The following is a 23557-nucleotide window of genomic DNA, read 5'->3' on the forward strand; positions in this document are numbered from 1 at the left end:
AATATCGAGTCTATTACTTCATTCGCAATGAGCACAACGCCCAAAATTTGCCTACCCTCCACAAAAGCATTTTGGGCCTTGGAAATCACCTTAGCTAACACCCCCTTCATCCTATTGGCTAGCACCTTGGCCAACCACTTCATTCAAGTATCAAATATGTTATTGGAGATATTTTGGATAGTCAGCTTTGGTTGGATGGCATTCATTGTTGATGGTATGTTGATGACAGCCTTCTCATTCTACTAACCTCAACAGGATTTGAGATTCTTTGAATTCTGAGAAGCCTTCATGGGCTGATGGGAGATCAAGCTATGCGGCAATGTTAGATTCTTGTTACCTGGTGAATCCCCCTCTGAGCTTACACAAATTGTAATAGTAGTAAAAGATGCTAGAGAATGTACTTATGCTAGGATGCAAATTATTCTCCCTTTGGTATATTTCTCCTTTCCTTTTCCAAGAGGAATTATTGAGAGAGAATTAACTCGGCAGCTGTGGAGGCAGATGTCACAGAAGCTGTGGCTGAAAGAAGATGATAAAATTTCACAGTTTTTCCACAAGATGGCTAATGCCCGAAGGAGGAGAAATTATTTGACTGCTATCAAAGTGAATGGAAGAAGGTTGACTAAGGAAGATGAGGTAAAGGAGGAGGTGGTTAACTCTTTCCAAAGAGTTTTGTCAAAAATTGATGAGTGGAGGCTAAGTATCAGTGGGCTGCCCTTTCCGGTTCTGGATAGTGAAGAAGCGAGGGGCCCGAAGAATCTTTTTTGGAAGAAGAAATCCTTGCTGCCCCTTTCAGTTTATGTGGGGATAAGGTGTCAGGTCTGGATGAGTTTTTCATGGCCTTTTGGCAATTTTGTTGGGACATTGTAAAGTTTGAAGTGATGGGACTTTTTGTTGAATTCCATCATTCAGGTCTCTTTGAGAGAAGCCTTAACCCTACTTTTATTGTGCTCATTCCTAAGAAAGGGCGTGCAGAGGATTTGAGGGACTTTTGGCCAATTAGCTTGGTGGGGAGCCTTTATAAGCTTCTAGCCAAAGTCTCAGCTAACAGATTGAAAAGAGTGGTTGGGAGAGTAGTTTCAAATTCCCAACATGCTTTCATGGAGGGTAGGCAAATCTTGGATGCAATCCTCACAGCTAATGAAGCCTTAGATTCAAGGCTTAAGAGTTCTAAAAAGGGGGTCATTTGCAAATTGGACATTGAAAAGGTCTATGAACATGTGAATTGGGAGTTCTTATTAGCAATCATGGAAAAAATGGGCCTTGGGGCCAAGTGGGTTAGGCAGATGAGGTGGTGCATTTCCTCTGCTCGTTTTTTTATTCTGATTAATGGAACTCCTATTGGCTTCTTTGTTAGTTCTAGAGGTCTGAGACAGATGGACCCCCTTTCCCCTTTCTTTTCATTTTGGCAATAGAGGTGTTTTCTAATATATTGAAGAAGGCTTTAGAAGGAGGCTTCATTAAGGGTTTCTTGGCTAGTGAGAGAGGAGGAATGGGAACAACAGTGTCCCATCTCCTTTTGGCTAATGATACTTTGATTTTCAGGGACTCAAACAAAGAGCTTAAAAATTAATTTAGACAAAAGCAAGCTAATCCTTATCGGAGATGTCTCTAATATAGAGGATTTGGCTAGGGTGTTGGGGTGCAAAGTGGGTTTTCTTCCTTCCACTTATTTGGGTCTTCCCCTGGGAGCCCCCTTCAAATTTGTTCATGCTTGGGAAGTAGTAAAGGAAAGATTTCAAAGAAAACTTGCTTTATGGAAGAGGCAGTACTTGTCAAAAAGAGGGAGACTGATTTTATTAAAGAGCACTTTATCTAGCCCACCTATCTATTTCATGTCTTTATTTGTAATCCCCCGTAAGGTGAGTCTTAGATTGAAAAAGATTCAAAGGGACTTCCTCTAAGGGGGAGGAGAGCTCCAAAGAAGGTCTCATCTTGTAAGACAGTCAATTGTTGGCTTGGAAAAAAAGGAAGAGGGCCTGGAAGTTAGGAAGTTATCTTTTTTAAATAAGGTCCTTCTTGGGAAGTGGTGTTGGAGATTTGCTTCTAAGAATGATTCCTTTTGGAAATAGATGGTTGTAAGGAAGTACGGAGAGGAAGAGGGGGCATGGTGTTTTAGAATTTTGACAGAAGGCTAAAGGGTGAATCTTTGGAAGGCGATTCGATGTGGGTGGAAGGGGTTTTATGATAGGATTGGCTTTAGGGTGGGGGATGTCAAAAGGGTAAGGTTTTGGAAAGATAGGTGGTGTGGGGAGCAACCTTTAGTTGTGACATTTCCATAACTGTTTTCAATTGCCACTAATAAAGAAGCTTGGGTAGATCAGATGTGGGAGCAGGTTGGGGAGATTGGTTGTTGGAATCCAGTGTTCACAAGACAAATAAATGACTGGGAGTTAGGTGAGGTGGAAGGGTTGCTTAGAATATTGCAAGGGTATGTGATCAATGGAGGAGTAAAGGATGTTATAGTTTGGCGGTTGGCGAAAAGGGGCACCTTTTCTGTCAAATCTTTCTACACCTCCTTAATAGGTTGTTATCCAAAAGGTTTCCCCACAAGCTTGGTGTGGAATCTTTAGGTACTGATGAAAGTCAACTTCTTTGCTTAGGAAGCGATTTGGGAAAAAATTCAAACTTTGGATCAACTAAAAATGACCGGTTGGAGTCTTCCAAATAGATGTTATTTGTGTAAGGGTGAAAAGGAGTCCGTAAACCATATTCTCCTTCATTGTCCTAAGGCAAGCATGTTATGGGCCTTATGGCACCTCATTTTGGCTATATTTGATGTTCAGTGGATGATGCCATTCTCAATCAAGGATGCCCTCATTAGTTGGCCCGCCTTTGTTGGGAAGAAAAGGAAGAAGGCCTGGAATGCCGCACCTTTGTGTCTATTTTGGACCTTATGGAATGAGAGAAATCAAAGACCTTTTGAAGATTCTGAACTAACAGACCACACGATTTTATGCTCCTTCATGTACATGTTTTTAGAGTGGGTTAGGGTACATATAGAGTTTACTTCTTTGTCCCTTTTAGATTTCATAGATTGGTTGGGCTGTAAGTGAAGCGAGGGTGTTGGTTTTTTGTCTATCCCTCCTTTTTTGGCCTTGTATACATAGTGTATACTTTGTATGCTTTTTGGAGCTTTTAATACAATTGCTTTACTTATCAAAAAAAAAGAGAGAGGACCTGATAAATTTATCCACCATGAGAAACCATTAACATAATATGCCCCTTAGACCATCAACAAAATATGTACAAACATATATAGCAATAAAAGCAATTAATTTCAGAGTACTTGCATCTCACAATGAGGATGACAGTGGGAAAAACAAGAAATGACTAAGTAGTTGACTAAGTAGCTGATAAATTTTTTATTTTTATTTTTTGATAGGTAAACAAGGAATGCATAAAACACGTCAAAATGAGTGCACCAAAGTACATAGGACATATACAACAGCCGCCACTGCCAAAAGATGACCAAAAAATAGGGAAAAGGAAAAAAAATAAAAAAATTACTCCCTCCCTTATTGAGAACCCAACCAATCAATAAAATCACACAAGGACATTGGGCCTACAGCTTTGAACAACTACCAGTTTCCTGTATGGATTTCATATTTTATGATATATGCTATGATACAGATGATAAATATTTTATCATAAGATGCTACATATCCTTGAGATAGCACTAGGTTGCATTTTACAATATGCACAACAGTAGGTAAGAAACACAACTTAAATAAGATATGAGGTCTACACACCATTCAACTATTTCCAGCAGTTTTTAATTGGGAAGCGTTAAGTCTTACACTTGTAATACCCAGAATGACACATCTAAAGTGCACAGGCAGGCCCCTTTTCGTGGATGATTTTCTTATTAAAGTTTCCTTTTGTGCAACAATTTCTAGTACCCCATTAAAAGCATTTTGTATTCTCTAATTAATAAAAGTTGGAAAACATGTCTGCTTCCACTGGTGTTTGATCCCAGATTTTTTTTTTTTTTTTGATAGGTAAAAGAGATTCTATTAAAGAAAGAGACACCAAGAAGGCGGCTCAAGATATACAAACCTATACACCCTCCTTCAAAAAAATGCTAAAAGAACAAAAAGCCCCAAAATACAACCCTAATTAGAGCCCATCCAATCTATGAAATTAGCTATAGTTAGAGGGCAATCAACTATGAACAATTTTGTTTCAACCCAAAGAGAAAGAATAAAAGAGTATTTCAATCTTTGAATTGACAACATATCATCCTTGAAAGCCAAGCAATTCCTCGCCTTCCAAACCGTCCAAAAAATGTGCAGAGGAGCCGCTCTCCATACCTTCTTACGCTTTTTGCCCACACAAGAACCATGCCAGCTTAGAAGTGTTTCTTTAACAGAAGAAGGCAACACCCAAGATACCCCAAAAACAGTAAAAAGAAGATCCCATAAAACCTTTGTTCTTGAACAATGAAGAAGGAGATGGTCTATGGTCTCCTCATTCTCAAGACACAAAAAACATCTATTTGCCAAAGCCCATCCTCTTTTCTGCACCTTGTCCAAGGTTAGTGCTTTGCCCCACGTAGCCTCCCATGCAAAAAAACTAATCTTGGGCTGCACATTCTCATTCCAAATAAGGCTTGAAGGAAACCGAGCCGAACCCCCCGCTTCAAGGGCCAAGTATAGAGAGTTAACCGAGAATTTGCCACTCTTAGTTTCAGTCCAAGATACTCTGTCCTCCACCTCCTCAATAATTCTGTTACGATGTAACCGCTCCATAAAACTTAACGCTTCCTCTACCTCCCAATCATTGAAAGCTCTTAAAAAGCATGGATTCCAACCCCCCCTTCCCCCCTCCGCCAAGGAATCCCAAACATCTGCCACACTTTCTTCCTTATCAACAGTCAAAGCAAATAGAGACGGGAAGGACGAACACAAAGGAGAATCCCCACACCACTTATCCCTCCAAAACCTCACCCTCCTTCCATTACCAACAATGAAGACCAACCTATTGCTCACTAATTCCCAATCCATCCTTATCCCTTTCCACAACCCCAAGCCATGAGCCTCTCTCACTTCCCGAGAGGACCAACCCCCTCTCTCTTCTCCATATTTCCCTCTAATCACTTGATTCCATAAAGCTTCTCTCTCATTAGCAAATCGCCAATTCCATTTAGCAAGAAGAGCCTTGTTGAGAATAGATAGGTTTTTACCCCTAAGCCCCCTTTCTTCTTACTCAAGCACACCACCTCCCATCTCACTAGATGAGGCTTTCGCTCCAAATTACCCCCACCCCAAAGGAAGTCCCTTTGAATCTTTTCTAGTCTCCGTCTGACTACACTTGGTAAGCACAACAAAGACATAAGATAGATTGGTAAGTTCGATAACGTGCTTCGAATTAAAGACGTCCTCCCTCCTTTGGATAAGTATTGTCTCTTCCACATTCCTAGCCTTTTACGGAAGCAATCTTCCACTCCATCCCAAACTGATGTTGATTTGAAAGAAGCCCCCAAGGGCATCCCCAAATATGTGGACGGCAAACTACCCACTTTGCACCCAAACTCCCAAGCAAGGTCATCCATATTCTCTACCCTTCCTACAGGAATGAGTTCACTTTTTTCCAAATTTATTCTCAATCCCGAAGCGGCCTCGAACCACATAAGCAACCAACTAAGATAAGTCAAGTGGTCTTGAGACGGCTTACAAAACACTAGAGTATCATCGGCGAACAACAAATGGGATATAAGGACCCCTTCTTCACTTCTCCCCTTGACTCTACACCCCGATATATAGCCTCCCTCTACAGCCCTTTTGAGAAAAGCGCTAAAAACCTCCATTGCTATAACAAAGAGATAAGGGGAAAGGGGATCACCCTGCCTCAATCCCTTTGAACTTTGGAAAAAACCTGTAGGGGTTGCATTGACCAACACAGAAAAACTTGCAGTGGAAATGCACCATTTAATCCACCTGATCCATTTCTCCCCAAAACCCATTTTCTGCATAACTGTGAGAATAAAAGTCCAGTCCACATTATCATAGGCCTTCTCTATGTCCAATTTGCACAAGATGGCACTCTCATTATTTTTCAGAGTCGAATCAATGGCTTCATTGGCTATCAATATTGCGTCTAGGATTTGTCTTCCTTCCACAAACGCCCCTTGGGCCTTGGAAATCACCTTTCCAACCACCTTTTTTAGCCTATTGGCTAAGACCTTAGCCAACCACTTATACAAGCTTCCCACCAAGCTTATAGGCCTAAAGTCCCCCAAATCTTCAGCTCCCACTTTTTTTGGAATTAAGACCAAAAAAGTTGCATTTAGGCTTTTAACAAATTTTCCATTTTCATAGAATTCCTTGAAAAAACACAACACATCCGCCTTCACAAAATCCCAAGCAAATTGCCAGAAAGCCATAGAGAGTCCATCTGGCCCTGGAGCTTTATCCCCATTGCAACTCAACAAGGCATTGAACACCTCCTCTTCCGTGAACGGGCTCTCCAACGTACTAGCATCCAACTGATCCAGAGTCTCTAACTGCAGCCCGGATATAGAAGGACGCCAGTCCCCCGAACTGGACAGCAGTAACTTAAAATCATTGAGGATCCCTTCCCTTATTTCATTCTCCTCTATGCACCAAGCTCCATTAATCTTGATTCTGTCCACATTATTCCTCCTCCTGTGAGCGTTAGCCATCTTGTGGAAATAACCCGTATTTCTGTCCCCCTCTTTCAGCCACACTTCCCTAGATTTTTGCCTCCAACTGATTTCTTCAATTAAAACCCATTTTTTATAATCTTCCCTCGCTTCTTTCCTAGCTTCCAGCTCTTCCAAATTCAGTCTGCTAATTTTCTCCTTTGCATCCCAAAACTGCACCTGCTCCAACGCCGCATTTTTTCTGAGCTCAATCCTGCCAAATGAGTCTCTATTCCACTCCTTCAGCTTAGCCTTCAGAACTTTTATTTTTTCAGCCAAAATAAAACTTGCCGATCCATTGATTCTGACCCCCTCCCACCAAGACTTCATAAGCTCCTTAACACCTTCCACTTTCAACCACATGTTTTCAAATCTAAAAGGGGAAGGGCCTCTTCTCACACCCCTACATCCAGCAGAATCGGGAAGTGATCGGAGACTGGTCTTGGAAGGACACACTGCCTCACGTCACCAAAGTGGATGTCCCAACCCTCATTAATCAAGAACCTATCCAGCCTTGAGAAGGTCTGATTATTCACCCCTCCGTTCCAAGTAAAAGGGCCCCTGACTAAAGGCACATCCTTTAACTCTAAGTCTTCTATGATTTCTAAGAACCTTCTCATATTCAAATTCAGGCTCCCCCCTCTGTTGCGCTCTTCAGGACTTAGGATGGCATTAAAATCCCCTGCAGCACACCATGGCCCATTCCAGAGCCCCTTAATAGCCCCCAACTCCTCCCAAAAACTCTCCCTTTCTCTCCTCAATATCGGGCCATATACCCCTGTAAACATCCACATGAAGTCGTCCTCACTGTTCTTAAAGATACAGGAAATGGAAAACAATCCTTTTTTAATATCAACCAAGTCCAATACTCTGTTGTCCCAAAACACAACTATACCACCAGCTGCCCCTCTTGAGTCCACTGCCCTCTTGAATCCACTGCCCCCTAGTCAAGACATCTTCCCACCCCTGGGCTGCGAATAATACCCTCTGACATGTCTTGGATCTTAGTTTCCTGGAGGCAAACCAGATCCACCTTATGCTTCTTTATGACTACTTCAAAACCAAGGCAAATGAAAGTTTCTAAGCAGCTTTGCTGTCTCACATTCTCAAAACCCCATGCTTGGGGAACAAATCAATGTTGAAATCATGCTCTTTTCAATGGATTCCACTGAAGACAACTTTACAATGTTATTACGTAGGTCAAGAAGGCTTGTAAAGTTACCATCTCTATGTATCATTAAAGACAACTCTTCTGATGTTATTAAGTTCATGGCATCCTCTGTAAGAAGAAGTTGCAGGTTCTTTGACTCCCTAAACTTACTAATTAATGAAAATTCCCCTCCACCCCATGTTTATCTCTGTCTCTGCTTTTATTAATTAATTTCATTTATAATCTATTATGAAAATTGAAAAATAGAAGTTGTTTCCTATCCTCATATACACAACAAAAAAGGGAAGAAAACACACATTTTGACACCACTACATACTGCGACGATTAACCAATTCAAATTTCTCAACAGCATTCCAATCTATCAGGCTTCAATCATAAACAAATTTCAATTTATCGTCAAGACCAGCATCGGGACAGATTAAGTAAAATGTTCAAACTCAACTGATAAAGAAAAATTTTTTGATACCAAAGTTCAAATAAGTACCTGGCAAGCCCACATCGCGAAAATTCATGACTGGTTTTGGAACATCCCGGCCTTCAACTGTGATTTCCCTCCGTTCCCGATACTGCTCCACCTCTTTCTCTGACATTGCTGCCACTGCCGGGGACTCCACATAGAAATTTTTCTCAAATGGAGTTAACCCATCCAAATCCGGCTTCCTTGGTGACTCTACCCCATCAAGATCTCTCTTGCTTGAGGACGAGCGAACACCACCACTACCATATCCAGAAGCCCCACCGAACCCTGATTCACTGAACACGTAAAAATCAAGGAAGTTAAAATGACATTAAATCCCGGGTGATTCTTTGATTAGTTGGTCAGAAAATGCAAGAAAAAGAACAAGAAAACCTAAATATTCATGACAAACAAACAATCTACATTGAACCTAACACGGACGATTAGCCAGATTGTAGTAAGCTTTAAAGTTCACACATAATGAAATGACAGCAAACTTGGAGTAATTCCCTGTTTAACTGTTCAGAAAAATTAGGGAAAACGATAAGAAAAACCCTAAAACTGAATCTCATATTGATCACAGGGCAACAATCCTCGCTCAACTGAACCCAGCACAACTAATTGAAATAATTGAAGTAAGCTTTCGAGTTCACCGAAAAACAAAATGACACTAAATACAAAACGATTCCCTGTTTGACTGACGATAAAATGTAATAAAAAAAAATACCCAAAACCCCAAACAGAACCTCAAATTCATCACCAAAGCAACAACCGCCACTGAACCTAACACAACTAAATGTCCAAATTTAAGTAAGCTTTCGACTTCTCTAAGCCAAATCTTTCCTTTTATTTTTCTTTCTTTCCATTTCTCAGCAGCCAAACAGGAGCGTGAACGAAACAAAATTCGATTTTTTTGGTCGACTGAAATGAAAATGAAAATGAAAGGGAGAGGGAGAGGGAGAGGGGTTACCTCCTCCGGTCACGGTACGAACCGGGGTCGCCGGAGCGACCATCGTAGCGGCTCATTATGTGTGCGTGCACTTAGCGGTGAGATTAGCAGGGGTGCAGAATGTTGATTGAAGCTGAAAGACGAAGAACGAAGCTAACCTGATGGGAACGAAAGGGTTATTGCACTACGTTTACCCGCTTGTTATGTTGTGTCGCTCAAAAGGCTACGCGGTTGTCAGCCGCGTGCAATACACGTGCTCTACCACTGGCCCACTCATACTTGTGGGCCCGTGATGACGTGGCACAGGTTTATAAATTTTTATGAAATAATAATAGATTAAAATAATGAAATAATCCACGGATTTGTGAATTTAATCCTTTTTATATTTTTATTTTAATAATAATTACATAAATACATTTTACCATTTCAAATATTTATATATATGTTTTAAAATATATATATTATTTTTACAAAAATAAAATAAAAAAGAAAAATATTTTTATCAAAATAATTAAAAGTTAAAGTTCTAAAATTAGATTTTTAATTACTTTTTGAATTAAATATTTGAGGGTTAAAAAAAATTTAAAATATTGATATGAACAAATGTTACTTGTCACTATGTGATTAGTGTAGCAATTGATTTAATATTTCAAATCTATTTAGACTAAAAATAAAAAAATAAAAAATGTGTCAGCCTTATCATGATTCTTATGGTATTTTGCCAACATTGATTTAGTAATTGATGTTAAGGTCATGATTAATATTATTACCCCCAATAATCTCTCCCCTATGACGACATTCTAATGGTCAGAAGGTCATGACTAATATTGTTATGCCTCACATTTTAATGGTACAAACCCACATAATTGGCTATAATATCGTTATGCCCTAAATAATTATTAAGAGTTTGTTTTATAATAATTTAAGAAAATGCTTTTAGTTTAAAAAATATTTTGATAAAATTTAGAAACACTTTTTAAATTTCAAAAATTACTTTTATAGTATATTTTTCTTGGAAACACTCTATTATCCCAATGGCATAATAACAAATTATTTTTAAATTATTAAAAAGAACATTGGAAATATTTTTTAAAAACAGGTTATGGAATATTTTCTTTCTTCTTATATATTATATAAATCCAAATCCAAGGAAGAAAACGGTGGAGGAAGATATCATTGGTAAAAGGCGAAGATACCCGCTACAGCCATGGCTGGTGTAGGAATGGCTTCACTGAGTGTGAGAGCTTCATGGGATACACTGCCAAGACTTCCTTACAATCCCCACAACAGAAGAAAACCCAAAACCCTCATTTCTCCTAAACCCCCCTTAAACCCATCCCCTGTCACTCTAGTTGCCTCACCCACTGGTACGGTTGTCCCTGTTGCGGAGCTCCTCAGACGCGACATTCAGAACTCCAGTCAAGGTACTACTTGTCTTTTTTATTTGACCTGTTGTCTGATGTTTTCTGGGTTTTGTTTGGTTGTTGGGAAAATAGGGTAGAAGAAGAAAAATTGGAGGTTTGAGGAATGGGCTGTATTTAGTTTGGTTTGTTTGAAGTGGTGTTTTCTTTTGTGTTTTTTGGAAGTTGGGATGATGCAATGGCCGTGGATTGTGAAATTGTCTCAATGAATTTCTCTCACAAACGGATGTTTTTGTGGGTTCTTTTTTCCTGTTCCAATTTTGTATTGTGGTGTTGCTTGAAAGGGGATAAATCCATTGAGTAATGAAACGGTTTTCTGAAAAATAGAAATGTTCAACTTGACTGTGGTGTTTGGTAAGAGTCGATCTGGTTTGTGTTTTGAAGATAAAAAAGATGAATAGGGTTTGGAAATTGTTATGGATCAAGTCTTTTAAAAATTGATCACTTTTCAGTATTAAAATATAAGTAGTTTAATAAGCTAGAAAAAAAATTGAAAACACCTACATTGTTTTCATTTCTGCTTGAATGCTGATTTTTGGATTTATTTCAATTATTAAATAGGATTGTAATGAGTGGGATTGTGTATATATTTTACGCCTGATGGTTTTAAAAAATGTTTGCACATACCATATGAGACACTTTATAATGGTCAGAAACTTCTCCCATATCTTCAAAAAGACTTGTTAAAATCTGATGTAGGAGGGGATTCTTAGTAAAAATGGGGATTCACGATGGACCTAGGAAGATGCAAGACTCTATACCAATAATCTATATTGGCCATGGTTGAGTTATATATGCATGCATAAGGAACCAACAAAATTTTTTTGTTTGCCTTTGCCTAACCTTGGTAAAGGAAGAATCCACACTTCTATTAGTATTAAGGAATATAGGTAAAAAAAAATGAAAAATAAAAAATAAAAAACTATTTGCAACCTTTGATTATTTCTAAAATTAGATACCATGTCACTAATGGAAACTCAAATTTTCTGATTTTTATTTATTCTGATACGCTAACTAGTTTGATAAAATAGAATAATAGAACTTAAGGTTCTACTTGATTGGATTTGGATTCAAAAGAAAGAAAGTGTATCAGATGAGTCATGTTTTATAAGGGTCAGAAAGTTCTCCCCAAGTGATATGTGATATCACATTCAATGAGTGGCCATACTTGGCAGATTTTTGGCTAGGGATTGACTCTATATTATTTGTAATGATCTTTATAGATATTGTCTACTTTGAGCTCGTTTGCTCTATTGGTTTTCAAATGTAGACACAAAATCCTTAGCACAGTCCACAATGTTCAAGTCTCATGACTATAAAATGGGCGGCTAAACTTCACACATTCCTAGTTGGGGATTGATTATGATATCATCCATTGGCCAATAGACCAATTGGTCTTTATGACTTTAAATGCAGACATAACGTCATCAATCTAGCCCATGGGATCAATGGCTAGTCAAACTCCATATATTTCCAGCTGGGGTGGCTTTGATACCATAATGACCCTTATGGACATTTTCCACTTTGGCCATTGACTCTCACAACTTTAAAATTTATCTCACATAATGGATGAGTTGTTCCCTATAAGGGTTAAGAATTTTTTCTCCTCAATAATGTGGGATATTGGTCTATATTATTCACTTTGGGGCTATTGGCTCTCACAACTTTGTAATGTATTTACACATACTAGATGAGTCATCCCCTTACAAGGGTAAAAAACTTCTTCACTAAGCTACGTGAGATAATAGCATGTAATAACAATTAATGTAGATGTTTTTTGAGGTCCATAACTCTCACAACTTTGGAATGTATCTATGCATACTAGATGGGTTATCTTTTATAAAGAACTTCTTTCCCTAAGTAACATTGGATATCACTAAAAGGAAAATTATACAACCTAGTAGCATGGTCCTTACCTTGTTTGTGCTTGATTGTGCTTCAAGCCCTGCCATCATTGGTTGGAATTTGAAAGAAGTGTTACATGGCATTACCTGGGGGAGAAATTTCTAATCCTTATAGGGGTGATTCATTTGGTACGTGTAGATGCATTTTAGAGTCATGTGGACCGGTGATCCCTAAGTAGACATTTACATGGGTCATTATAAATTATATTAAAGCTAATGCTTAGTTAAAATATGTGGAATTTAACGAATAAATATAATATTTTAAGGTTGAGGAGCTGAACATGTGCTCCTTCATTGTGTTGAAATGAGGATTTTGGTAGTGACCCGTGACTCACCTCTTCTTTACCATTCAGTTCTTCCATAAGATGCCCTGAGGCTATGGCTTCAAGCCCACAAACCTTGTGGTTGGAGTTTGAATTGGCTTTCTTCACTGGCAGTTGATCTTTGATAACATCTTGATTCTTGATCTCCCATTCATGGTTACTGTAATGCCAAGATTTGAGAATTCCTCTACCTCTTCTGCTTTCCATTTGGGGACTGGGAATTTTAGCAAAGCACTAAATGGTGTCATTTTTGTTAGTGCTTTATTCTTATTTTATAACCATCTATCCATATTTAATGAATTGAAATCATGTTCAATTGGGAATTTAGGAAAAAGGTTTTGATAATTATATTTAAATTTAAATTATATAAATATATAACATATAATTCAATATAATAAAATCAAATAGTAATATTTTTAACGTATATTTAATGTATTTATATATTTATTGTTAGAATATTCTATAATTTTTATTATATTTTAATTAATCATTAAAATTACGTAATAATAGAATTTAATATAGTTACATGTAAATAAACAACTTCCAAAACACTTAGATAAATGCTTAGTAAATATTATCTGAATTAATTATGATATATTTCAAATATAAGTATCATCTTACTTGAATTGTATTACTATTATCAAATTATTCAATCTTAAGTATGTTTATTTCTTTATACATCCTAATCAACTAATTTGTATCATAATTAAGCTTATTGTATTTCAAATAGGGAAAAATAACATATATTACATTTAATCAATAAATTTTTTAATTCTTAATATTATCATAAACCAATACAATTGGTCCTTTTATCACTATTTAAACAATGTTACATATAATAGAAGTTTATTTTATTATTTTTTTTGGTCTATCTAATTGTATTTATTTTTCTTATTATTTTCATGACTGTTTTAGAATTTTTTTTATCTTTTAAACTAGTACATTTTGTGTATTTCCTGATACTAATTTGAGATGTTGAGACTAATGTGCCTCGGAAGCTCCTGATTCAATGATCTATTACGATATGGAACCATAATTATCGTTTTGGCATCTTTGTGTACTATTGTGCGCTTTTTTTAAAATAGGAATTTAGTAATATTCTTGTTTTCCTATAAAATAAAAAAATGAAAAAAAAAAAGTGTGAACTTCCATCCATAGGCTATGATGAGAGCACCTTGTTTGTATGGGAGGTGAAGAGGTTTTTGACCATTATAAAAGGCAATCTAGGTATGTGTAGTTGCATTTTAAAGCTATGAAGGCTTATAGGCCCAAAGTAGACCAAATCTACTTAGATCATCACAAGGATCGTTCTTGAAAATGTGAAAGACAATAATTTGATTGTGTGATCCAGTTTGATTGAAAATGGACTATCAAATGCAGTTTTTGCATCCTTTCATTATTTCCATTCTTTGAAAAAAATAAAAAAAGCAGTTTTCATTCATGAATGAGCTTGTTCTCCAAAACTCTGGCTTTTCCATTTCTGAAATTCCATAAAATGTATTTCCAAGAGTACAAACATGTCCTGAAACTTGGGACCAACTTGCACTTAGATTTACTACTATTTGCAGCTAGAAAAACAAAATCCTCCTCTAAACCAAGTCCAATTTAACCATCTGGATTGGCTTGTTTTAACGTTTGTATTTTTGTATGTGGGAACAAAAGCAAAATAAGATTCCAAATGTTATCAGAAAGCTAGTTATTTTCCTTTATTTTCTTACAAATGGAATTATGGAGGTTATTGTAATGGCTTATTTTTTATGTTTTAATTTGTATGGGAAATAGTTAAATCGGATAAATCATATATGGGTTATGATATATGGTTGCCAAGTCCACCAAAAGTGAAGAAGCCTCGTTCAGTATACAATGCAGCATCATTGGCATATATTGGAGATTGCATATTTGAGGTGAGCATTGAATTTTACTTAAAACTATTGCTACTTTTATCACTGTTTAAAATTAATGCATTGGACTACTTTGTGCCGAAATTACCTTCCAAGTTCCATAAAACTTGTATTGCATGTGTAGTTATGAGGAAGCTGTGTTTCTATGAACTTTACAAACTCGGGATTTTGTTTAATATCTGATACAGTAAAGATTTCTCATAGAAGAGTATAAATAATAAATACTGCATAACTTCTTGGGGTTGATGGGTGTACAAGCTGCACTAAGAAATGCAATCTTGTGATTATCATATTCTCAGTACCTTAGAAAATCTAAAGCCCATAATGACTGTTCCAACATGAATGGAGATTGAAAATGCTCTATGCATTCACATCCAGTTGGTAAAGAGCAAGTTCCCGATCATAATTGAACCATTTGCATCCCCCAGTCAAAACCCATGACTTTGTATAGAGGAGGAGCATATGTGGGACATAGAGATCCCTTTTATTCAACTCAAAGAGGTCTTACTTAGATCCTTGTTTATTTGCATATATATTTTCTGATTAGTTTGTTTATTTGCATACCTTGTACTTAAGGATTTTGTAGGAGTGTCTCCTTGGGGTGCAGTGGGTGCTGCCTTCTTCAGTTAGGGCAACACTTTTGGACTAGGATGGATCCTCTGTGGGAAAGAAGAGAAGGGAAGTGTGGAGAGCAGATCCCTTATCTATTTTTTGGACGGTTTGGAAGGCAAGGAACAAAATTGTGTTTGAAGATGATGCGCTTTCCATCCAAAGACTTAAAAGTTCTTTTGTTTGTTTTCTTTGGTTGTAGACAAAGTTGTTCATAAAAGATGGTCTTTTGATGTTAATTGGTTTCATTGATCAGTTGGGCTCTCGTTGAGGGTGGGGATATTTTTTGTACCTCCTTTTTGACAGCTGTTTTTTTTCCAGCTGGGTTGGGGTGGGTGTATCTATCTTGTATACTTTGAGTCGCCGTTTTGGTGCCTCTTATATATATATCTTTACTTATCAAAAAAAAAAAGAAAAAGGATTTTGTAGGAGTGTCATCTGTTAATTATTCAGGTGCTGTATATTGTGGTCTAGAGCATTATTGGCCTTCTGCCTTAGCACGCTTCATGCATTCTTTGGCATTAGCCTTCTTCTGTTAAAATAAAATTATTAGTTGTAAAAAAATCTCGGTATGCAAGATAGGGGAATTTCCCAAGGTAAGAAATCTTTTGGTGTTGTCTCATTAGGGATTGACATCTTGCTCATGTTGATCCCCATAAAGGACATAAAGTTCCCACATGACTTTGTGGCTGGGGAGAATGTGTCAATGGAAGGAAAAAAACTGGATTTTCAAAAGGTAGTACACATGAAGTAAGATTAAGAATTACTTCCTATTCAACTAGAGTTTAGTAATGTTGGAGAATGATATATATTGTGGGTACAAATTCTAACAGATTAAGATTTTAGGAAAATTGATAATTCAACAGGGTATCAAGGCCTCTCCTTAGCAAGAGATCATGTGTTCAAACCGTACCGTGTGTTTATTTCTCTAATTTATTAAACCCATATCTATGCCCAAAGGATGCTGTCTTGTTTGTCTCTCCATGTGTGGATATCTAGTCCAACATGGTATTCGAGCTATGTTGAAGTATCAAAGCTCTAATTAAATGGATGATATGTTGTCAATACAGAGACTGAAATACTCTTTTATTCTTTCTTTTTGGTCTGAGACTAAGTTGTTCATAGTTGATTGCCCTCTAACTATAGCTAATTTTATCGATTGGTTGGGCTCTAAATAGGGTTGTCTTTTGGGCCATCTATGTTCGTTTAGGCCTTTTTGGAGGTGGGTGTATAGGTATTGTATACCTTGAGTCGCCTTTTTGGCGTCTCTTTTATATATGAAATTTATTTACCTATCAAAAAAAAGAAAAGCTCTAATTAAATGGAGGTCTCAGGTTCAAGTTCAATTTATTTATCTACTTCTTGTGATCACTATCTCTGATTAACTAGAGGATTTAGGTTCATATCCTCCTCCCATCAATTTAATTATTGGGATCACAAAAAGTGTGATTTGTTTGTTGCCATTGTGATCTGCCTCCCACAGCAGGTACAGGGCCTCACGTGAGGGGGGTTTTAGAGCATGATATACACTATGAGCCCAAATTTTAACAGTTTAAACCTTTAGGAAAATTAGTAGTTCAACAAGTAAAATATAGATCATTGTTGGGTGAAATTATAATGGAGGAAAAATTGTTGCAGGAATTTATAGTGATGCCATAGAAAGGGCAGTGTTCCTACCATGGGGCATATGGCTCTGAAGGCCTAGAAATCTCTAGTTATTGGAAAAACCATCTTATATTTGAGATGGATACAATAAAAATTGTAGAATATAACAGTGTAAATTACCAAAACTTAAAAGCAGATTATACTGGTTACGAGGTGCTAATAGATGTGTAAATAAAACAGGAAGGTGATTACATGGAGTTGTCCAATAAAATGGGCAATAACATTTTCATAAAAATAATTGGTATTTATAAAATAATGGTGACTGAAAAGTAAGACACTGAGATCTGGACTGATCACTTTAAGGGTAAAAATATATAAACTTACAGGTTGAAGGATCTCACTAGTCTCTGCCTATGAATGCCCTCTTTAGAGAACAAATTCTCCTCCTTTCTCTCTTATCATTTTCTCAGGAAGCAAGTACATCTATATAAAATATAAATATACTTGCTAAAGTGTTGCTGTGTTGCTCTTTTCCTGAAGTTCTGTATTCCTACTCATCTCACACCTGTTGTTTCTTAAAACTTGCAGCTATATGCTCGCAGACACTTTTTGTTTCCTCCACTGAATATGGAAGAATACAATGACCGTGTGATGGCAGTAGTTCGTTGTGAAGCACAAGTATGATATATTCTTGCCTTACGTGGATATTGAGTTAATTCACAATATAGTGTTCTATAAGGGTTTTTCTGTCCTATAATTATCTCTGCCTTGATTTTGCTTATTGCTAATGTAATTATAGTTTTGCTTTTGAACTTGAACAATTTAGTAGTAGGAGTTCTTTAGAAATTGGTTGGGGCCCTAAATAGTGGCCTCACTAATGAAGTGTTATAATTTGTGTCTTCTCTAGTGGGTTCTAAAGTTAATTTCTACTTCTCTGTCTCTGTCTCTCTCTCTCTCTCTCTCTCTCTCTCTCTCACACACACACACACTCTCTCTTTCCCTTTACTATATTTGTCTCTCTCTAGTGCCTTATTTTTCGTTTCTTAATATTTATCTTCCCTGTGTAAGCCTATATTTTGATACTCTCCTCTACAAGTTAATGCTCAGTCAGGTGAATTTCCAGCTTATGGCATTAATTTTGTATATGGGTTTATGGTAAGTGTTTTAAAGTTGATTGCTTTTTCTGTCCTAGAGAAATCTTTCACATTTTATAGTTTTTCATATTCTCTATTTTTTCTGATAAAAAAAAATATTTATATTTTTTTTAAGGACTATCTATTAGTGTTTATGGGAATCCTGTTTCAGTTGCAATTGTCTGGATAACAAGAAGATTATAAATAACTTTCCTCTTCATCATTAGCTATGAAAAAATTTCCAATATTTGTGTTTGCTGCATTTCAGGATGCATTCCTGCAGAAACTTCTTGATGATTATTACTTATCAGAAGAGGAAAGGTTGGTATAAAATTTTATGATTTCTCTACATTTTTTTTCTTTACTGACATGATTAAGGTATAATGAATCTTTAGTTTCAGAAGAATTGAACATGAGCTAACCCTAACGACATTTAAAAAGAAAAAAGAAAAAAGAAAAAAAAAGGAGAAAAATTACTCTTTTCATATGGTGAAATCAAAGAAAGCAGGGAACCATGGACTTGGGCTCCGATCCACAGGGAAGCACCATTTTTCTCGTGTCTTCCATTGCTGCATAACATTTTATAATTCTGTGAGCCACTTTCCGCCAAGTTTGTTTTTTATGCTACACCATGAGATTTGTTAAAAATGGTCCAGGATTTAAAATAACCTGTGGAAAGATAGAGATTCTTGGACTTGGGAATGGGCTTAATTTTTATGGCTGCCAATCATGCATGCAGAGCAAACTCCTTCCCAACCACACACTTGGGTCCTTTCTTAAAACTTCCACTGGTCAGGAGTTGGTAATACAGCATTGCCTTGCTACCTTGGATGTTGATTTAAGAGAGGGAGGAAGGGAGGTATTCATGCATAATGACCTTTCATGATGCCTAATCTATGGTAACTTGTTTCTTTGGCCGGGAAATACTTTAAGCTTGATGTTGTGAAGGAGTTTTCACACAAAACCCATCTGAGAAATCTTTATAGCTGTGGGAAATGAAGATTGATGTTTTTTATGATGATAATTGTGTTGTTTAGCTTCTTGACTTCTGTATTACAAACACTTAAAGTCCTCATAACTGAGAGAGCATAATTTGATTCCATCCTTCAAAAATTTATTTCTTTCAGTTGCCTTTAACCCACCTACAATATCTGAAACTATGACAAAGTTTGTGATTTACTTCCTCTGTTACATTAAGAACTTCCATAGGTATTTTGGTGGGACTCACAGCTTTATGAAATTATTGGTAAAATTACAGTGGCATTTTCTTCACTTGAAGTTGCTATTCGTTCATGTTATCTGATGAATATCTCCACAGGGATGTTCTCCGATGGGGAAAAAATATCGGTTCAGCTAAAACACGGACAAAAAAACGTGCTGGTGTTGCAGTTTATAACAGAGCATCTTCACTGGAAACACTGGTCAGTGTCCTTGTACCTGTTGGTTTTCTTGGGCTTTTAGTTTACTAGTATACTAGGAAATGCATTTGATTAAACTTGGGTTCATTATTTGTCCACTTTATATAGTTTATTAGCACTGAAATGAGGATAACTACTAAATAGTATTGTCTTCAACAATTCGGCTGTGTTGAGATACATGAGGCATTTGCATGATAACTCATCAAGATTTCACAGGAAAACTTTGCATATAAAGTTACAGAGTTAGGTATACTATTTTTTGATGTACTGTGACTTGAGCTGTTCAGTGGAACCATTTATTGGTAAGCACTTGCTTAATTGATTTAGTAGCCAAATTTTCACTTGAACATCCTCAGAAGAACTGGTGAGACACTATAAAGAAAAATGTTATTGGACTGGTGTAACTATCCAAGTGATGGTAATATTTTGCAGGTGGGTTATCTTTACCTGACAGATGTGAATCGTTTGGAGGAGGTGATGCGTAAGTTGGGATTCTCAACTGATGCTTCTACCCAGTTGGGCTTGCAGGAAACAGATAGTAAGTTGACCTTAACATATGTTTAGGGTGTACTTTAAGTTTACTGTTTAATTAACATTGAGCATCCTACATATCTGAACTGAACTTGCTGCACCATACCCTTGACGTCCTACCCTTTTTATGCCCATGCATTTGTGTAATGAGTTTAGTGAAAACCTGGGCTTCATTTTTTTCATTATAATATGACATTAAGACTTTTAAATTCTATATATGACGTTATAATAAGATGCAAGGCAAGTGATCCATTTTACATAAAAGGCATGCTAGGGTTGATACATCATCGTCTTATTTAAGTAAAAAGAAACTCGTGTTATTAAAATGCATTTGTAGAGCATTGTTTCACTTATTCTATGCCTTTTTGCTAATCCTTTTGGTTCCATTCCTGCATCTGTCAGCTGTAAAATGTGTTCTAAAGCACTGCTGATGATGTATAACCTGATGGTTTCTGGCTTATAAGCTAAAATCAGAATTCTTCTGTGAGAGAATCTTATGTGCTTTCTTTTTCTTCTTTTATTATAGTCTGACTATTTGATGCAGCACTTACTATTTTCCCTTTTTATGGTGGTTAATTAGTCCTGTTACTTGGTGCAATGATATCATCTTTTGCTCCATTGCTCAATATGATACTGCAGTCTGATGAACCCAATGACAGCCTCGTCTTTTTTCTTCTTCATCTCCATGGATTTCATGTGACAATCTGATTGCTGGATATGGGACAGCAGTCCGGTACAAAATAAAATTTGATGCAAGCTTTTTTTTTTTTTTTTTCTTCTCTTTTTGTTCCCTCCCACTAAATGAATTTGAAATTGTGATCACTTGACATCATACTACAGTGTGATGTAAAATAAACTCATTGAAACCCCCTCCTGGGCAAGCATGCACATGTTTCCTGTTTAACTGGTTTGTGATTGCGACACCTCCATATTAAAGCTCCCTAAATCTTACTGTGACCAGCTTTGGACATAAATTGTAGCTCTTGAAAAATTCAGAAGGATCATTTTCTCCATAATCCTCAAGTCCTAAAACCCATATCATTGAATAATCTTTAGACCCTTTCAAGAACAAGAAAAGAAAATCTTAATTTTAAAGTTCTTCACAAAGAAATCAAACAGAGCCTTGTTGGAACTGTCATTCTGCTTTTGTGTTTCAACTTGGCTCTGACAAACCCTAATGTGGAGTTAATCCTATTATGTGCTCTGAAAGACTGAATCGGGTCTCACCTCTTAGTTCTGAGAATGCCAATCATCTGTCTATATTCTGAACCAACTTATGCTCCTATTTTCCACTTTCTTAGCTTTGATTCAATAAATCATTGTCTCCACTATTATCATTCATGCTTTGGCCCAACTTTTTTGGGATCAGCTGCATGGGTCCCATGCTAGCAAATCTGTCCTTTTGAGCCTTCTTCATGTTGTCTTGGAAACTTATCAAAATAGCTCTTAGTACATAGCATTTTGGGTCACTACATTCACCACCTCCTATCCATGTTGTGCATTGTTTGTAAAGAGATGTATTGACCTGTGGCTATGCAGTAAACTGCTTTAAAATTTAATTTGAAAGTCCAATGGTATATATTCATTATCTCCAATTGTTTCTGCAGCTGGCAGCTAATTCAGAAGAGGCTCATGAAGTTGATACTATCTTCAGGGTGACCACACACACAGTATCTTACCATGTCCTTTTATCCTTCAAAGATGTCCTTGTCACCTATACAAATGAAGGTATCTATCTGCAATTAATGGCAATTTTGCACTGACAAAATTGAAATTTTGGTAAATATTCTGTATCTATGCTTCTGCTTAGAAGCTTTGGGTCCGTTTTAACAGTGAATCTGAAATTGAATAGTGATAGTTGAGGTTCACCAATGTCTTTTTGTAAGAAGTCTTTAGAAACTACAAAAGATTTTTCTCATTTATATCGTGTCTATAAGATTCTTAAAGATTGCATGGTACAAAAAACAAATTAGGCTCGATAGCTCAAAACAAAATCCCACATGCAGTCAGAAAAAGGTGCAAACATATGAGATGTTCTAATGGATCACGTAGGCCCAACCAGACCAAAAGGTTAGTATATGGCTCTCATTGAGAGTCTTTGTTGAGTATGTAGCATGTATGTCCATAGGATAAGATAGATAAGATCGTAAGAGAACCTTTTCCACTCTTTTCCTGCATGGCTCTAGGATGGTCATTTCCTTTGTTTTTGGCTCCTTTTGGATCTTGAAAATCATGGGGGAGAGAAAAAGGTTTAGTTTGGATCTTGGAAATGAGAGGAAGAAAAAAAATGTGGAAGAAACATCAACTTTTACTGTTTGGTTGTCATCGGAAACATGGTGAAATTATTCACTTATCCAAAAAAAAAAAAAAGAAGGAAACATGGTAAAATAAGAAACAAAATTATACATTTTAAAGTTCTTATATAAAAAGGTAATGGGAGTCAGAAAAAAGAGTAAATAAGGAATTTATTAGGATTAAATTTGTATTTTATTTTCTTTCTCTTACTCTTTTGTATTGGGATCAAACAAAGCATTTGGGTTTCAAGTTCAACCTTATTTCTAAATTATGGAATTTATGTCTTTGCAAGACCTGAAGTTTTTCACTTTTTACATGTCATTTGGCACTTACTCCTAAGTTTCACCACCTTTCTATTATTAGTTTTAGCTGAAATAGCAAGAAGCAAAAATGAAATTGTGAAACTGCACACAATTATTCTCTCAAGTTCATTGCCCTTTGAGCTGATCTCTCTTCCATGCATGACAAGGATGTTGATAAGGCCAATCCATTTTTCCATTATCAATCACCCATTATAATGCTCTCAGAAAGTGAGGATGTTCAAAGGGATAACTACTGATGATGCTGCAGGAAAGAAATGGAGCTTGTCTTCTTTATAGACAGTGATAAGGAGTAAGGTGAAGTGTCATCCTCATCCTTAATTAAATGGAAGTTAGTGAAATGGCCTACACAATACAAGTGGTTAGCTCATTGATGATGCATTTTTTGGTGTTAATTAGTGTTTAGGGATCAATACGATGTTTAGGCCTTTGTATGGGATTGATATAGTGAAGGATAGTGCCCTATATATGTTTTTTTTTTTTAGAGTAGGTTTAAAAGGGTATCTTCCAAACATGATATTGGACCCATTTGGCTTGTGGTCCATGGTTGTGATAGTGAATGGTTTGGGGCTCTTTTGCTCCTTTTAGGGACAGAATCTTTACGTTTTTAGCCCATTGCTCATCTCATTATTCACATCTTGACATGGGTTTAAGCCCATAGAAATGAGTAAGATGGAGAAGAGAGAGAGAGAGAGAGAGAGAGAGAGAGGGACCAATTGTTGGGACATCGACCATTAAGAACATGGGTTGTGCCCCATCTCAACCAACAGTAGAAAGGCAGAGAAAAAGTGAGATGGGTGTGGTAGAAGTTGCATTAATATTTGGTTTAATGGAGCAGCAGGTCAAAACTTCTCAA

General features: G+C 36.7%; 2 protein-coding genes across 2 annotated transcripts; one reads left to right on the plus strand and one right to left on the minus strand.

Annotated features, from left to right (window-relative positions):
* Positions 1–8191: 8191 nt before the first annotated feature.
* On the minus strand, positions 8192–9393 carry LOC117921519 (DEAD-box ATP-dependent RNA helicase 20-like). Its single transcript, XM_034839410.1, has 2 exons — positions 9263–9393; positions 8192–8588 (listed from the first exon to the last, which is right to left on the minus strand). The coding sequence occupies exons 1-2, from the start codon at positions 9316–9318 to the stop codon at positions 8273–8275; spliced, it is 372 nt and encodes a 123-aa protein (XP_034695301.1). The 5' UTR covers positions 9319–9393; the 3' UTR covers positions 8192–8272.
* Positions 9394–10406: 1013 nt separating this feature from the next.
* LOC117921525 (mini-ribonuclease 3-like) lies at positions 10407–22008 on the plus strand. Its single transcript, XM_034839426.1, has 7 exons — positions 10407–10665; positions 14672–14793; positions 17593–17682; positions 18406–18458; positions 19456–19558; positions 19988–20093; positions 21694–22008. The coding sequence occupies exons 1-7, from the start codon at positions 10449–10451 to the stop codon at positions 21702–21704; spliced, it is 702 nt and encodes a 233-aa protein (XP_034695317.1). The 5' UTR covers positions 10407–10448; the 3' UTR covers positions 21705–22008.
* The last annotated feature ends 1549 nt before the right edge of the window (positions 22009–23557 follow it).

The sequence above is a fragment of the Vitis riparia genome, chromosome 9 (genome assembly GCF_004353265.1).
Source record: "Vitis riparia cultivar Riparia Gloire de Montpellier isolate 1030 chromosome 9, EGFV_Vit.rip_1.0, whole genome shotgun sequence".
Lineage (NCBI taxonomy): Eukaryota > Viridiplantae > Streptophyta > Magnoliopsida > Vitales > Vitaceae > Vitis > Vitis riparia.